The following is a 17,144-nucleotide window of genomic DNA, read 5'->3' on the forward strand; positions in this document are numbered from 1 at the left end:
TTACTCTTTTTTTCTTCTATCTTTTACTACTACTTGTTTTTTTAAATTGATATTGTTATTGTACTGCATTGTTGAGGAGTGTTAACAGGTAAGCATCTCACTGTATGTGTGCACTTGATCAATAAACGTGTTATTTTATTTTGATTCCCCATCTAATAGAAATGTGCCTGTTTGTATCCCAAGCTTTACTCTGGACCAATAATTGCAATGGTTTATATTTAGATACATGGATCACTATGAGATATACATGAGTTATTTACAGCGCAGATATGACATATTACACAGTCACAGTGAATAAGTGTAGGTAGCCTACTGGCTGTGTGCTTGTTATAGGCTTACACATGTAGCTATTTTATTCAAATACAAAATGCGGCACTTTGTTCCTGACCTTTATGTTTAAATAGAGACGTCTAACCAGCCAAGAGGTGTGGTTTACTTAGTAACTGGTTTCACATTAGCGTCGTTGTGCTGTAATCTGATACTTCTCTCTCTGAAGAAAAAGAGCGCACTGAAGACAAAGGGGATATGGGGCTTTAACGGGGTTTTATGCTTCTAGATAGGCGAAATGAGGAACAACATGCTTCGAATACAAATACATTAGTCAAAATCAAAACAAAAAAATCAAGGGGCAACAGTAGGTTTTTCATGAGAAAAATATGTTGTTGAATTTAAGCAATGCTTGCAGTCACACAAAGGGACGGTATTCATCAAAGCCACTTGAAGCACTTGGCATAGGCTATTTCTTACACGAAACGACATTAAAATGTCAACATGTAATTAATGAGATTGAATAACAATGTTTCTAACACTAAGATAAATGACATATAAATCGACATCATGTAAAAACTTTCTTCACGCTGGTAACTTCACAGCGGAGTACACCCTTTAAATGTTTGACCATTAGGAGAAAGAAAACTGGGAGGAGCTTGATAGGCGGGACAAATTCCAAAGAGTGACAACAACCTGTCCAATTAAAACCGCTAAAACATGTTGCTTAAATTTGGATTGCCCAATCACGTTTTCAATCGACCAGCTCCATTCTAACTAATGGATTACAGTCGAGCCTAACAAACAGATGTAACTGGTTTTCATCACTCTCTTCTCCTCTTCTCAGCCTCTCACAGAAATCACTGCCAGAAACATCGAGGCATCAAACACAGTATTTATTTCGGAAACATATCATACCCTTACATTCAACTAAATATGGCTGATACCGCAGTAGACACGACCACAACTACCGAGATTTCAGCAAAGGTGAGTTCATGAATTTGACTATACGTTAGTCCACGTTACTAGCTAACGTGCTCTTCACTTTAGCCTGTGTGAACACCAACTAGCTAACTTTAGCTTTTATAGCCATGTAATAACCAAATAACTTAGGTTAATGTTAGTCATTGTCAATGACTGAAACATAGTAGTTAGCAATATTGTATGTTGTTCTCAAACGTTTAACAAGTTATTTAGTTGATAAACTTTTTCGATAGCTTCATTATTTGCTTGTGACTTTGCTAGCTATGTTAGCTAGCTGGCTGGTTTGCCGTTTAATTTGCAAGCTAAATGTATAGTTTATTGCTAGCTAAATAACGTTAGCTAAACAATCCCTCAGAAAATAGAATGCGCTCGAGCTTCACGGTTGAGCGATGGCGGGAAGGGCTCGAGTCTTTCAGAGCGCGAGTGGAGTGTTCGCCCTAATCATGTCTGGTGAACGGCGACTCAAATTCCCGATGCCTTCCATTGAAGGCACTTTGGCAGTGGTCGGACACACTCCACTTGTAAAGATCGGTGATATAAATAGAACGCCTACTATAATTTTTTAAAACATAATCTGAACTAGAGAAGGGCTGCTTTCATTGGCAACGAGCATATAGACAAATCGTTTTGGACATGCAACAATTGTACTTATCAGTGAGCTAGCAAATCAAGGAAAACATATTTTCAGGAGCTCAAAGAGAAGAAAGAGGTTGTCGAGGAGGTGGAGGAGAAGGAGAATGGCAGCGGGGACGCACCAGCCAACGGCAATGGAACAGTGAGTTGAAGCTGAAGCTTATTCCCTCGCGAGCCTCATGGCCTTTTGTCTCGGCGCCCTCATCATGCAGGTGTTGTCAGACTCCGCCCCTACTATTTCCATGCATGCTATCCCACAGCTCTTTGTTTAGTTTGTGAAATGGCACAGATGTTTTCTCAAGAGATCGCAATTGGCCCTCGTTGCGTTCGGTTCCCCTACTCTCTGGGGAATCAAGTATAAACTGGAGCATGTGCCCTGTTTTAACTCTGAAGCTTGTTGGCTGTGGCTCATGGGCTATTATTTTAACTTTTTTCTGAAGACTATTCTAAATTAAATTACTTGGATGTCATTCTGCATACGATGTACCCACATTTATATGACACATTACAAAGTTACTCACATTCTTTGTTTCCTTTCCTCCAGCACACAAATGGTGCAGAGACAAAGACAAATGGTGCAGATGATTCTGAAGAAACCCCTGTGGGTGAGAAGGAAGAAGAGGATGGTAAGTTCATGTTTCCTTTTGGACTCGCAGCTGGATAAAAAACAAACATGTTTGTTTGATACTTGTGAAGTGTCTGAAGCCCTTGTTTTTGCTTCATGTATGAAATTGATTGCAGGAGAGGGACTGGATGCAGCTAAGGATGCAGAAGAAGTTGCTGGTGAGGAGGTTGACCACCCTGTGAAGTGCCCAGCTGATGAGGGTGTTGACCACCCTGTGAAGCACCCAGCTGATGAAGAGGTTGACCACCCTGTGAAGCTCCCAGCTGATGAGGTTGACCACCCTGTGAAGCGCCCAGCTGATGAGGAGGTATTCTTTTGTCAGATGATTTTAAAACGCAGTCAATATAATAGATTCACTTTTACCATGAGACTATCTTTATGACTGTTGTATATCTGGTCACTAAGTTCCCACTTAAAACTTGTATTTTTTCCCTTCAGGACCAAGTGGAAACAAAAAAACAGAAAACAGAAAACGGTGAATCAAAGGAAGCTGAAGTGAAGGCATAGTGCACAGAGTATGTACCCCTCCGCAACGCTGTCTACATGGCACGTTCAACTTCACCTTGTAGAGCTTGTGCTTTATGTATGCTTTACAGATTTTATTTGTCCCCAAGATATTACATTGCACTGGAGTCCTAAAACATAGAGGCCTCTCCTCTCTTTTTATAAACTGTTATTTATTGGTTTCTTAAGCAAACGTAAAAAAAACAAAACAACCTGTGCAAATAGAATCCGTGCTATTTTATCAGTTTGGTTATTTTGTATTCGTATGAGTTAAGCACATTCTCTACATAGTTAACTGCTGACCAGCTGATTCAGAGACAGACAGCTGTAACCTTCTCCACATGTTCAGGGTGACTTCTCAGATTCACTGAAGACCAAAGATAAGTTTTAAGCAGGGGCTAATGGACTATTGTTAGCATTATTAATTCAGGCTTTTTTAATCCTTTTTGTTTACTGCTGCTAGTAGTTAATCCTTTGCCAGGCTGATCTGTTAACACAACAGATGGCACAAATGGAAGAACGCCTCCATGATAAAAGACGCTTGACCCTGTTTGGGGGGCTGGCTTCTGCAATGTTAATTACCCCCTCTTAAATCTTAAGGCTTTGGTCATGTTCTGTATGCATTTCACACAAGTTTGTACCATTTGTACCCAAGATACTGTTTGTTTGTTTTTGGTTTCATTTTAGGTTATTATGTTATGTCTGGGTGACTCAGAAATTGTGTCTACAACGGTCTTTATCAACATCATTCCCACCCTGGTGTTCTTAGTCTCTTCTTGTGCAGTTATATTTCATGATTGCTATTTGGTTGCTTCGACCACTGCTTTGTATATTCTGGTTCTTGATGATTAAATAAATCAGTCTTGTCTTTTTACCCATTTTTTTTTAATTTTGCATAGACTGATAGTTCAGTGTAGCTTTTCACGTCTGTTCTTAAATAAGATGCTGAATAGCTTTTTAGTGTTATAACCAAATTAATTGTGATAATAGTGTTTGAACTGAAAGTATATCTTATTAAATTGTTAAAATTGTCCTAGCCATGTAAGCATTGATGTCAGTTGACCTCATTTAGTATAAGTCTGAATATGAATGGTTTAGTTTGAGAAACAGGAGTAATTCTCAAGCTGATCGTTGTTACTGGGAGAGGGAAGGATTCTCATAATCTTAGCATCTGGGTTTTTCAATTGAACTGTCTGTACACATCAATCCATTGAAGTCCTCCTGACATGATGCAGTTTACAGCTCCACCTAGTGGTACAAACTGGTATTGCGGGTTGACTCCAGGCAGGGTTGATTGGTGAACTGTTATCACATGGTTATGTGGATGTGGGTTTTCAGGTCAGTGACCAGTTATAAAGAGTGGTTACATAGTGTATGTCTGAATGCGAAATACATAACTGTAAATCTAATACCAACATTTTACAAGTAAACTGATCATAAAGGAAACTTATAATATACATAATTATCTGCATAGATAGAAAACCTAGAAGATGCTTGAAATTCTATGCTAAAGTTAGTTTAATAAAAAACAGCAGACCCCAAAAAGTCAAAATGGTTATTTTAATTGAATTCTACCCTGAGGTTAAGTAGCTGTTACAGTAATATAATATTGGAATTACGGATGAAAAAGAACCATCAGAAGACACATTTTATTGTAAAATACTAGAAATGTTATTTTGTTGAATTGAAGCAAGTTGGAACAGGATGATGGTCCTCCATACAGGTCCTGTTTCCTCACAAGAAACCAGCCTGACACATGACATCATCATGGCATGTGTCCAGTCTGTTAGGGAGGCTTTAGTGGGAGACCCTGATCAACATTCTGCTGAGCCATCACCAGCTATAGGTGACTCATGCAGGCATGAGTTTTGACAATTCATTAAAAAAGTGTAAATTACATTGTGATGTCCAAGGCAAGCAATGCCAAGCAAGCTATTTTAGCCTGTCCCAGATTATTATTTTTTTAAATTGAAAAGTAATTATGATTTCACCAATGTTTTCATTGGCTGCTTGGTGAACATGGAAGACGAACTGTTATTTCAGCTGTATAGAATCTAAATGAATGATTGAGTGTGGTGTGTGAGGAGACTGGATAACTATCCCAAATGTGAGAGGATCACTCCAGTGAGCCAGTTTGGGTATAGTGTGGTGAAACAAGCCTAAACACTAAAGCATGCACCCTAGTGGTGAAAATAAGCACTTGCTGTTGGCAAAAATGAACCCAAAATTCTTCCCTCAAAGTTGTCCAGCTCCATCATCGATAGCATAGTTCACATGTATTTTCTTGAATTATTTCTTGCCACCAAACAACAGATTTGTTGTTCTTTTTTGTTCGGTTTCTGATGGAATGCCGAATCACACCCCAGTTTCAACTTCTCTTCCTGGTAATGACAAGAATCACTCATTACAACGGTCACACCAGTAGCTGAGTGACAGGTCAGATTGAAGTCCATGGCTTAGTAAAGGGTTTGTCTGTGTGTATGTTTGTGAACGCATTGGTGACTGTCAAGTCAAAATGGTAAATAATGACCATAATAATCTGGTTGACTGGTGAGAAAGATGTAAACCTGATCAGAGGAGGGCACATGCTTGGCTCTAATGTTCACATAGTGCAAACCGAGTGAATGCAGTACTATATGGCGTGTGTGTGTTGTATCGTGTGTCTGTGTGTAGATGTACAGTAGATGTGTTACTGTGCTTTTACATGAATTTAGGGCTTCAAGCAAAGGTCATTGGTGACTCAGACAGTCCCTAAACCTGCCTACAGGGGGATGTGCTAACTCAGAGAAACAGGTAGGTATACATTCTCTTGGCCATGAGATGAAAACAGGAGGCTACAGCGCAAGCAGATATTAGACAAGACCAAAACAATGAACCCTCAAACATAGTTTTCATTAATAATAGGGGATGTAGAGGCTATACGTATTTTATATTTGGTGGGCAGCAGCCTAAACCTAACATCAAAATCAAGAAGTAGTAATGAAGAAAAAGGCTACTGACAGCAGAATAATCAGGCATGCACACACAGACACGCCATCAACATCACATATTTTAGTGGAAATGAGCAGAAAGAAATGCATGGACACACTATCCAACATACTGATAACAGTGGCCAATGTGTCTTGTCAGTCTAAGCTCTTGAGAGGAGCTATGCTGAGCAGTATGAGAAAGTGACAGTGTGTAGACTATATGCAGTGTGTGTTGTGACTGCAGTGCGAGAGTGTAGAGCAGTGAGGGGGGCTAAATGTGCACAAGTAGTGGCTGGGTCTCGCTTCCGGAAGGCTCACCCTCAGGGGGGGGCAGATGGTACACCACGCAGAGGGAGGAGTACAGACAGCCCACGAATGACATCACGCTGGAAAAGTACATCACTCCCTGGGCCCCACCTACCAGTGAGGTCAGAGGTCCCATCGACACGGACACTATGATCTGAGCCAGGAAGTACTGGCAGCTGAGCAGAGAGATGTCCACCCCCATTCCTCTCCTGGTGCCTTCCTCTGATGATCCACAGAACTACACACACAGCACAGACAGAGAGAGCACATGTATAAGGCCACATAATACCTTGCTATATCAAAATTCAACAGTTGGACAACACTGACCAACACCAGGATATAAAACACTATGTCACAGAAACCACAGTCTGAACAATATTATATTCAGTGTAATCCCATTTATCTTCACTAACCTGCGGGCTCTGGTAGTATTCACACAGCAGAGAGTAAGGTAGCGTGCATAGAGTGGAGAATAAAACCCCATAGGTGATACAGAGAAACAGCACCACATAAATGTTGGTGGAGAGCGTAGCAAGGCCTGTGCCAAGGCCAAACACCAGGTAGGCAAAGAAATAGAGAGAGCGGAGGGAGAAACGTTCCTCCAACTTCTCCAAAATGGCTATGAATAGAAACGAGAGGAAGAAAACAGAAAGAAACCTGTAAAACAAGTAAATGTGATAAAGAATCAAAATGATGGATGTTGTGTGAGGTGTGTATTCTGTGTTCTGAGTGTCTGGATGTGTGTGTGTGTGTAGGACTCACCTGAGTAAAAGGCAGCACTGAATGCATAGATGCACATGCCCCAGCAGCCCATGCTGACCCCAGCATTGTAGCGTTGGTAGGCTTCAGAGTCATGGGGTGCTTTGGGGTCTCCCTCAAACACTACCTCCCCCATGAAGTCAGTGTAGAACAGCAGCATACCCTCAAAGGACAGCCAACCTTTAGGATCAAGACAGGATGGCAGATAGCTCATATTTACGTAGACAAACTCACACAGCTTCCACTGGATCACAGACAGGTGTTGTGATATCAAAGCCAAAATCACTGGTGGCTTTAACCTTGGTAGGCATACAGACAATGAAACACAAGCACAAGAGTGACATGACTCTCACCCAAAAAATGGTTAGTGCAGAGGCTGCGCAGTGACGGAGGCATCCTGTAGATGGCGATACACAGCATACTCATTGACATCTGTGAATCTGCTGTCTCCACATTTTCACTCAGGTCACTCTCATAGCGCACCCCATTCAGCAGAATATTTGCCACCTTCATTACAGGAAGAACAGGATTCAAAAAACAAATTCTCTCAACACGATGATCTGTAAACAAACTAATCAGAGGGATTCAATTCCAGGCCGACCTGCTGACTGAAGGTCACTGTTCTTCTGCGACCATTTTCCATCCCTCCACTCAGGGTCACCATGGACTCCTCCACTAGTGCAAGGCTCTGAGGGCGCTTCAAGATACTAGCGGATGAACCTCGATGGGACCCTCCCCCGATCTGAGCCTCCCCTGCCCCGGCCTGGGATCCTGCCCCAGCCAGGGTCACTGTCACTGCTACAGACTGTGAACCTGTTCCAGGCTGAGATCTCTGGAGAGGTGGGGTGTCCCCTGGAGGCAGGGGTCGGGTTGCAGTGTCTGGGTCAAGGGGCTGTGGCGATGGCTGTCCAGTGTAGCAGTCGATGAGCACACTGTCTATATAGGAGGTTCCCAGGGATGAGGCAAACTCGTTAATGCCAGTGAGAGAGTTGTCCCGACTGATAAAGCTACCATATTTAGGAGTGAGGGGGCTGAGGGGGGAGATGGGGCTGGTGAGGCTGGCACAGAGGCGTGCGTTGGTGTCAGGGTTCGAGGGGCGGGGTTCAGAGAACTGGTAGCTATTGAGCCCAGTCACTTCATCTTCCTCCTCCAATCCCAGCCCTGCCCCCTGAGGGTCTGGGGGAGAGGGGGGTAGAGGGAGGCTGGGGCTCTTTAGAGAGCCCTTCTGAGGCTGTGTCTTTGGCAGGGGCCGCTCGGGGATGCTGTTGAGGGTCATGCATGTGGCAATGACCAAAGTGACACTGGTGAACATGTATATGACTCGAAGTTGACCTCCCATTGATCTCCCGAAATCAGTGTGGTCCCAGTTAATTCCACCCACGATGTACCCGAATCCACCACCCAGACCTGCATAGAGAGAGTGGGACATAATCATCGTAGAGCCAATTATCATATCAATGACACTGTATATGCTATCACATCTTAGATATACTGTATATGCTATCACATCTTAGATATACTGTATATGCTATCACATCTTAGATATACTGTATATGCTATCACATCTTAGATATACTGTATATGCTATCACATCTTAGATATTCTGTATATGCTATCACATCTTAGATATACTGTATATGCTATCACATCTTAGATATACTGTATATGCTTTCACATCTTAGATATACTGTATATGCTATCACATCTTAGATATTTTTTAAATTTTATTTCACCTTTATTTAACCAGGTAGGCAAGTTGAGAACAAGTTCTCATTTACAATTGCAACCTGGCCAAGATAAAGCAAAGCAGTTCGACACATACAACAACACTGTAACGGTCGTCGTAATCCTCCTCCTCGGACGAGGAGGAGAGGCGAGAAGGATCAGACCAATATGCAGCGGGTTGTGAATACATAATGAATTTATTTAAAGACGAAGCACGAAAACACTATAACAGACTACAAAACAAATAAACGATGTAGACAGACCTGACTTGAGAACTTACAAACTACGAAGAACGCACGAACAGGAACAGACTACATACACGAACAACAAACGAAACAGTCCCGTGTGGTAGACATACAGACACGGAAGACAACCACCCACCACAAACAATGTAAAACAACCTACCTATATATGGTTCTCAATCAGAGGAAAACGTAAAACACCTGCAACTGATTGAGAGCCATACAAGGTCACTTAAACCTGACACTTAACATAGAACAAACAACACAGACTGCCCACCCAGCTCACGTCCTGACCCACTAAACACAACTATACAAAAGGAAAACAAGGTCAGGAACGTGACAAACACAGAGTTACACATGGAGTAAAACTAACATACAGTCAATAATACAGTAGAAAAATAAGTCTATATACAATGTGAGCAAATGAGGTGAGATAAGGGAGGTAAAGGCAAAAAAAAAGGTCACGGTGACAAAGTAAATACAATATAGCAAGTAAAACACTGGAATGGTAGATTTGCAGTGGAAGAATGTGCAAAGTAGAGATAGAAATAATGGGGTGCAAAGGAGCAAAATAAATAAATACAGTAGGGGGAGAGGTAGTTGTTTGGGCTAAATTATAGATGGGCTATGTACAGGTGCAGTAATCTGTGAGCTGCTCTGACAGCCGGTGCTTAAAGCTAGTGAGGGTGATAAGTGTTTCCAGTTTCAGAGATTTTTGTAGTTCATTCCAGTCATTGGCAGCAAAGAACTGGAAGGAGAGGCGGCCAAAGGAAGAATTGGTTTCGGGGGTGACCAGAGAGATATACCTGCTGGAGCGCGTGCTACAGGTGGGTGCTGCTATGGTGACCAGCGAGCTGAGATAAGGGGGGACTTTACCTAGCAGGGTCTTGTAGATGACCTGGAGCCAGTGGGTTTGGCGACGAGTATGAAGCGAGGGCCAGCCAACGAGAGCGTACAGGTCGCAGTGGTAGGTAGTATATGGGGCTTTGGTGACAAAACAGATGGCACTGTAATAGACTGCATCCAATTTATTGAGTAGGGTATTGGAGGCTATTTTGTAAATGACATCGCCGAAGTCGAGGATCGGTAGGATGGTCAGTTTTACAAGGGTATGTTTGACAGCATGAGTGAAGGATGCTTTGTTGCGAAATAGGAAGCCAATTCTAGATTTAACTTTGGATTGGAGATGTTTGATGTGAGTCTGGAAGGAGAGTTTACAGTCTAACCAGATACCTAGGTATTTGTAGTTGTCCACATATTCTAAGTCAGAACCGTCCAGAGTAGTGATGTTGGACGGGCGGGCAGGTGCAGGCAGCGATCGGTTGAAAAGCATGCATTTAGTTTTACTTGTATTTTTATTTTATTTTTTATCCCATTTTCATGGTATCCAATCGCTAGTAATTACTACCTTGTCTCATCGCTACAACTCCCGTACGGGCTCGGGAGAGACGAAGGTCGAAAGCCATGCGTCCTCCGAAGCACAACCCAACCAGCCGTACTGCTTCTTAACACAGCGCGCCTCCAACCCGGAAGCCAGCCGCACCAATGTGTCGGAGGAAACACCGTGTACCTGGCCCCCTTGGCTGGCGCTCACTGCGCCCGGCCTGCCACAGGAGTCGCTGGAGCGCGATGAGACAAGGATATCCCTACCGGCCAAACCCTCCCTACCCCGGACGACGCTATGCCAATTGTGCGTCGCCCCACGGACCTCCCGGTCGCAGCCGGCTGCGACAGAGCCTGGGCGCGAACCCAGAGACTCTAGTGGCGCAGTTAGCACTGCGATGCAGTGCCCTAGACCACTGCGCCACCCGGGAGGCCCCTAGTTTTACTTGTATTTAAGAGCAATTGGAGGCCACGGAAGGAGAGTTGTATGGCATTGAAGCTCATCTGGAGGGTTGTTAACACAGTGTCCAAAGAAGGGCCAGAAGTATACAGAATGGTGTATATACTGTATATGCTATCACATCTTAGATATACTGTATATGCTATCACATCTTAGATATACTGTATATGCTATCACATCTTAGATATACTGTATATGCTATCACATCTTAGATATACTGTATATGCTATCACATCTTAGATATACTGTATATGCTATCACATCTTAGATATACTATATATGCTATCACATCTTAGATATACTGTATATGCTATCACATCTTAGATATACTATATATGCTATCACATCTTAGATATACTGTATATGCTATCACATCTTAGATATACTATATATGCTATCACATCTTAGATATACTGTATATGCTATCACATCTTAGATATACTGTATATGCTATCACATCTTAGATATACTGTATATGCTATCACATCTTAGATATACTGTATATGCTATCACATCTTAGATATACTGTATATGCTATCACATCTTAGATATACTATATATGCTATCACATCTTAGATATACTGTATATGCTATCACATCTTAGATATACTGTATATACTATCACATCTTAGATATACTGTATATGCTATCACATCTTAGATATACTGTATATGCTATCACTATCACATCTTAGATATACTGTATATACTATCACATCTTAGATATACTGTATATGCTATCACATCTTAGATATACTGTATATGCTATCACATCTTAGATATACTGTATATGCTATCACATCTTAGATATACTGTATATGCTATCACTATCACATCTTAGATATACTGTAAATGCTATCACATCTTAGATATACTGTATATACTATCACATCTTAGATATACTGTATATGCTATCACTATCACATCTTAGATATACTGGATATGCTATCACATCTTAGATATACTGTATATGCTATCACATCTTAGATATACTGTATATGCTATCACTATCACATCTTAGATATACTGTATATGCTATCACATCTTAGATATACTGTATATGCTATCACATCTTAGATATATTGTATATGCTATCACATCTTAGATATACTGTATATGCTATCACTATCACATCTTAGATATACTATATATGCTATCACATCTTAGATATACTGTATATGCTATCACTATCACATCTTAGATATACTGTATATGCTATCACATCTTAGATATACTGTTTATGCTATCACATCTTAGATATACTGTATATGCTATCACTATCACATCTTAGATATACTGTATATGCTATCACTATCACATCTTAGATATACTGTATATGCTATCACTATCACAGATATACTGTATATGCTATCACTATCACATCTTAGATATACTGTATATGCTATCACTATCACATCTTAGATATACTGTATATGCTATCACATCTTAGATATACTGTATATGCTATCACATCTTAGATATACTGTATATGCTATCACATCTTAGATATACTGTATATGCTATCACTATCACATCTTAGATATACTGTATATGCTATGTCTACATCGTCAGAAGTGGTTTATATGTACATTTTACTGTCTCACATACCAGTAGTGAGTGTTACAGCCTATTGGTATGTATGACGTTCTCGAACCAGCCAGTAGTGTACAACATTTCCCTGACAGACCAGTTGTAAGTGTATAGCTCTCTAACCTGCCAGTAGTATGTATACTCCCACTGGGCACAAACTGGTTGAATCAACGTTGTTTCCATATTATTTTAACTCCAAAAAAGCTATGTGATGACGTTGAATCAACATGGAAAACCGATTGGGTGTGAAAAACGTTTAACCTAAATCTAATGACACGGTGACATGTTTTGTTGATTTCAAGTTAAATTAACGTTAGTTGACAACTCAACAAAAATGTAAATCAAAACTATACATTGAAGTTACGTCTGTGCCCAGTGGGCTGTATATTCCCTGACTGACTAGCAGTTAGTGTATACAGTGCTCTCAAACCTGCCAGTAGTGCATGAATATTGAGGCCACGATCCTGGTCCTCTGGCAGGCACACATCCATCATGTAGGCATGGCTGGGGTTATCTGCCGAGTCCGCACTGAAGTCCATCAGAACCACTCCACAAATAGTCAGTATGATGCCCCACTTGTGATTGGTTGCTGTGTCTGCCACCGCAGCTCCAATGTCCCGCCCATTCAGCACCAGTGTTAAACCGAGCAGAGCTCCTACAAAGGTAAAACAGAGAACTCCATCACTTCAGGATTTCAATATTAGTTTAAAAACAGGAACCCAGTCGCACCAGAGGGGGGAGAGCCATGCAAGAAGTGGATAGTGAATATTCCTTACCTATAGCCAAGACCAAAATAAACGGTCTCCGCCGGCCAAAGCGGGATGTACAGCGGTCACTCCAAGCTCCCAGGAGAGGCTGGACAAGGAATCCTTAAAACCATGAAGAAAGGAGAAGGATTTAGGGGCACTCAATGGAAAATGCAGATGGGAACATCCATATAGTCTAACTATACTATTCAAAGTATAGTTAGGTATCATATGTCTTCCAATCAAACAGGACTTTCTGTATCTACTTCATCTCTCCCTGCCACTTCATTACCCAATATAGGACTGGTGAACCACACTAGGCTGTAGAACTGGTCTGGCAGACCCATCTGTAGCAGGACAGGGGTGACATAGGCCGTCTCCATGGCATAACTGAACTCGATGCCAAACAGGACGCAGCCATTGAAGAGCAGCTCTGGGAAGGTGCGGCGGGGGGGTAGCTCACTGAGGTCCAGCTGATCCAGGGGGCAGGGGGTGTTGGGCGGTGGGGGTGGGGATGGTCTGATCAGCTTCCAACACTTCGGGGGTCTCTGGAAGTTGTTGGCACGGTGACTCAAGAGGCGCGTGGTTGACGATGGAAAGCTGGCCGTCTTGGGCATGGAGCTTCTCCAGAGGCCGTCATTAGTGGTACCCAATGGCCTCTCTGATGACCTCCCTCCTGGGCTGGTCAAGAGAGGGTCACTGGGGGTGCCCATTCCTGGAGAGGACATCACTCTGCTGGGTGAGCCCAGTTTACTCTGCACACACTAGGAGATGGTCATGAGCTAAAATGCAATCAAAGTTAGAAGACAAATACTTTTTACGAGGAGGAAGACAGAACAGTTAGGAGGCATGTCAATAACATCTGTGCAGTCATCATTACATCTATAAAGCATTGAATCATCAGATAAGCCGTGGCAAGCTAATTTTAGAGGACACTCAAGATCAAATCTGCTCATAAGGCTAGTACTGTAAAACAGGAGCTGAAGACACCAAGGTAACAGGCAGTATTAAAGGACACTGCCATCACCATGGATATGCCGCTAACAGGTGTTGTACCGAAAATCTCCCCCCTCCCCTACGCGTGAACTCACACACACTCGAAATCTCCCCCCTCCCTACGCGTGAACTCACACACACTCAATTCTTCAATGCTGAATAATTTTGGTTGCTCATGTTGACCAGTAGTGTGTGTCACAGAAAGTATTTGACTCTGGTGACAACATTAAGGAAATTAGAAGGGGGGGAATCAGTGAAATGCAGGCTAAATTGACAACGGAGTGAAGAGCAGAAATCTCAACTAGCATGCAAGTCGCAGCAATGAAGAATTGCGTGTGTGCGCGTTCACGCGAATTCTGCAGGGGGAGATTTTCGGCACAAGACCGGCACAACGCACTGCAAATAATGCACTTATTTATACTGATGTGCTGGTGTCCCTATGTACAGCATTGTGGCATGCGGCATCGCGTCTCCATCGCTCCATCGCGTTTCCATCTTTAATTTTTCATGGATGTATTTTTCCTTGTAAAAAATATATTCTGGTAGGACCTATATAAAAAATGTTATGACACGTTCGCCTCAAATAACACTCGTTTTAAGATGCTAGGCTACACATTATATCGTTGTAAAACACGTCTTTAAACATGAAAAATATGTAAAACGTGACTGACTGGCTTGATAGGTCTGTTCTTTCCTTTCATTTTTGTCATTCAATTCCTTCCAAAATGTTTGTTCTCAAGGTGGTGATTATACAATTGAATTAACTCATGATCTTGCAGGACAAGGCGTGCATATTGAAACAACGTGAAAGAAAATTACCTTATCAGTGTTTCTCTCTCATGTATTTCAGCATTCTCTGATGGTGAACAAGTCAATCATATTTATGCTTATAATATTTACGTTGAATTAGATAATTCATGTTTTTTTTTCCTGAGATGCATTCATCTCGCTGCTTTAACCTTCGTCCCTATTCCTCTCCCTCTCACACGTGACGTAAGATAACCACTCCTGTTTCCCTGCGCTAGGTAGACATGCGGCATCAGCGCCAACATTCCAGAGACTTTTCGTTTCTATTATCATGAACCATATTTAAAATGATTGTCAACAACACTGACCAAGAGTTAAACATATTATATGGATGTGTCGACCATGGCTTATCGAATTTAACATAAAAATGTACCTAGGTTACCAAGACCCAAACTTATTTACATAGCTTTTTGTGCTATCCAAACAGGTTTACATAAATATTTGCATAACAGGCAATGCCTTTTCATAAAAATCTTTCTGGTAGAAGTACAGTTGCATAGTAGTTTTATTTTCATAAACCAACACGAGAAGCATGAAAGCAGATGCCATACTGTTTGAGCTCCTTTGATCTCACCAACACCTGTTCATCACTAGTTACCACAGCCACAAAGTCATAATTATGTCTAAACCCCGCATATTTCTAAAATGTATCTTCTTTAAAATACGATTTTAAACCTAACCTTAACCCTAACCTTAACCACACTGCTATCTTATGCCTAGCCCTAACCTTAAAGTGGCAATCAGCACTTGAAACAATAACAAAGTTTACTCCCTGCCCATTTCGGTAAAAAGCTGAGGGATAAGGCAGGAGAAATGTAACCACTCTCAGATTAATAGACATAGCTATATATGCAAGGACTGGCCATCCATGATATCAAAACTATAGTTTTAACCATATTTTGAGGCTATATACAGTTTGTCAGAGGAAGGCCCTAAAAATTGTCAAAGACTCTAGCCACCCTAGTCATAGATTGTTCTCTCTGCTACCACACAGGAAGCAGTACCGGAGCGCCAAGTCTAGGTCCAAGAGGCTTCTCAACAGCTTCTACCCCCAAACCATAAGACTCCTGAACAGCTAATCAAATGGCTACCCAGACTATTTGCATTGCTCCCCCCTCTATTTTACACTGCTGCTATTCTCTGTTTACTATCTATGCATAGTCACTTTAACTCTACCTACATGTACATATTACCTCAACTAACCGGTGCCCCCGCACATTGACTCTGTACCGGTACCCCCTGTATATAGCTTTGCTATTGTTATTTACTGCTGCTCTTTCATTATTTGTTACTTTTATTTCTTATTTTTTACTCATCAATTTTTTACTTAACACATATTTTTCTTAACACTGCGCCTGTTGGTTAAGAGCTTGTAAAGTAAGCATTTAACTGTAAGCGTATGCAGCGATGGGACATACATTTTTAATTTATTTTATTTGTTTACATTTACTTTGTTTACAAATATTGGAGTAAAACAATCTTATATTTGGGGTTCTGATGGGGTACAAAAGTTGAACTAAGCTCATGTGGCATTTATAAGTTATATTCTTCAAGAATCAATGGGTTCATATAATTCATTTATAAGTCAAGAAATGGATGTGGCAACTGCAATAGGCGTGGTCGTTGTACAATCTAATAGTTTACTGCTGTAAGGTTCTGTATTTATTTTCTTAGTCAACCTTGTATTCTGTTTTGTTGTGTCCTTGAACGTAGCCCTGTTTCTTTGTGTTCTTGAACGTAGCCCTGTCTTTCATTTTTGTTCATTGATTTCACCTGTCTTAGTTACTCACCTGGTCTCATCATCACCTTATTTAGTTCAGTTCCTTCTGTTTGTGCCTTTGTGATGTATTGTTCGTTTTGACTCTACTAAGCCTTTTCCGATCTCGTTTGTGAGAACCAGTTATAGCCTTCAGTCCTAGTTTTGATTCACCTGCCTGTTTATGACCATTGCCTGCCTGTGACCACGATTCCTGCCTTCTGCTAAGGTGAAATAAACACCTGCCGTGCTCTGCATGTGAATCTACACCTTTTTCTCCCTGAGTAATCATTACAACTGCCATGTCTGAGAAGTTTTACTATCGAGTCTCCAGTCAATTCAGTGTAAATGGCAAAGATTGAACTAAATCAAGTTGGAATGAACTTGAGTGTT

The 17,144-nt window shown here is 41.5% G+C and overlaps 2 protein-coding genes across 5 annotated transcripts; one reads left to right on the top strand and one right to left on the bottom strand.

Annotated features, from left to right (window-relative positions):
- The first annotated feature begins 1,038 nt into the window (after nucleotides 1–1,038).
- On the top strand, nucleotides 1,039–3,887 carry LOC129851156 (prothymosin alpha-like). Of its 2 annotated transcripts, XM_055917496.1 has the most exons (5): nucleotides 1,043–1,254; nucleotides 1,940–2,026; nucleotides 2,429–2,510; nucleotides 2,626–2,816; nucleotides 2,948–3,887. In XM_055917496.1, exons 1-5 carry the CDS (start codon nucleotides 1,204–1,206, stop codon nucleotides 3,014–3,016), a joined length of 480 nt encoding a protein of 159 aa, XP_055773471.1. In that variant the 5' UTR covers nucleotides 1,043–1,203; the 3' UTR covers nucleotides 3,017–3,887. The 2 variants fall into 2 exon arrangements, with proteins under 2 accessions (XP_055773472.1, XP_055773471.1); XM_055917497.1 differs by lacking the exon at nucleotides 1,940–2,026 and having other exon boundaries at nucleotides 1,039–1,254.
- Nucleotides 3,888–4,554: 667 nt separating this feature from the next.
- Nucleotides 4,555–15,195, bottom strand: LOC129851155 (proton-associated sugar transporter A-like). 3 transcript variants are annotated; one of them, XM_055917494.1, is made up of 9 exons: nucleotides 15,008–15,195; nucleotides 13,485–13,956; nucleotides 13,223–13,315; nucleotides 12,877–13,101; nucleotides 7,649–8,454; nucleotides 7,401–7,554; nucleotides 7,051–7,227; nucleotides 6,702–6,907; nucleotides 4,555–6,526 (listed from the first exon to the last, which is right to left on the bottom strand). In XM_055917494.1, the coding sequence occupies exons 2-9, from the start codon at nucleotides 13,918–13,920 to the stop codon at nucleotides 6,254–6,256; spliced, it is 2,370 nt and encodes a 789-aa protein (XP_055773469.1). In that variant the 5' UTR covers nucleotides 13,921–13,956; nucleotides 15,008–15,195; the 3' UTR covers nucleotides 4,555–6,253. The 3 variants fall into 3 exon arrangements, with proteins under 3 accessions (XP_055773469.1, XP_055773468.1, XP_055773470.1); XM_055917493.1 differs by having other exon boundaries at nucleotides 13,485–13,974; XM_055917495.1 differs by lacking the exon at nucleotides 4,555–6,526 and having other exon boundaries at nucleotides 6,861–6,945; nucleotides 13,485–13,974.
- Nucleotides 15,196–17,144: the final 1,949 nt, after the last annotated feature.

The sequence above is a fragment of the Salvelinus fontinalis genome, chromosome 3 (genome assembly GCF_029448725.1).
Source record: "Salvelinus fontinalis isolate EN_2023a chromosome 3, ASM2944872v1, whole genome shotgun sequence".
Lineage (NCBI taxonomy): Eukaryota > Metazoa > Chordata > Actinopteri > Salmoniformes > Salmonidae > Salvelinus > Salvelinus fontinalis.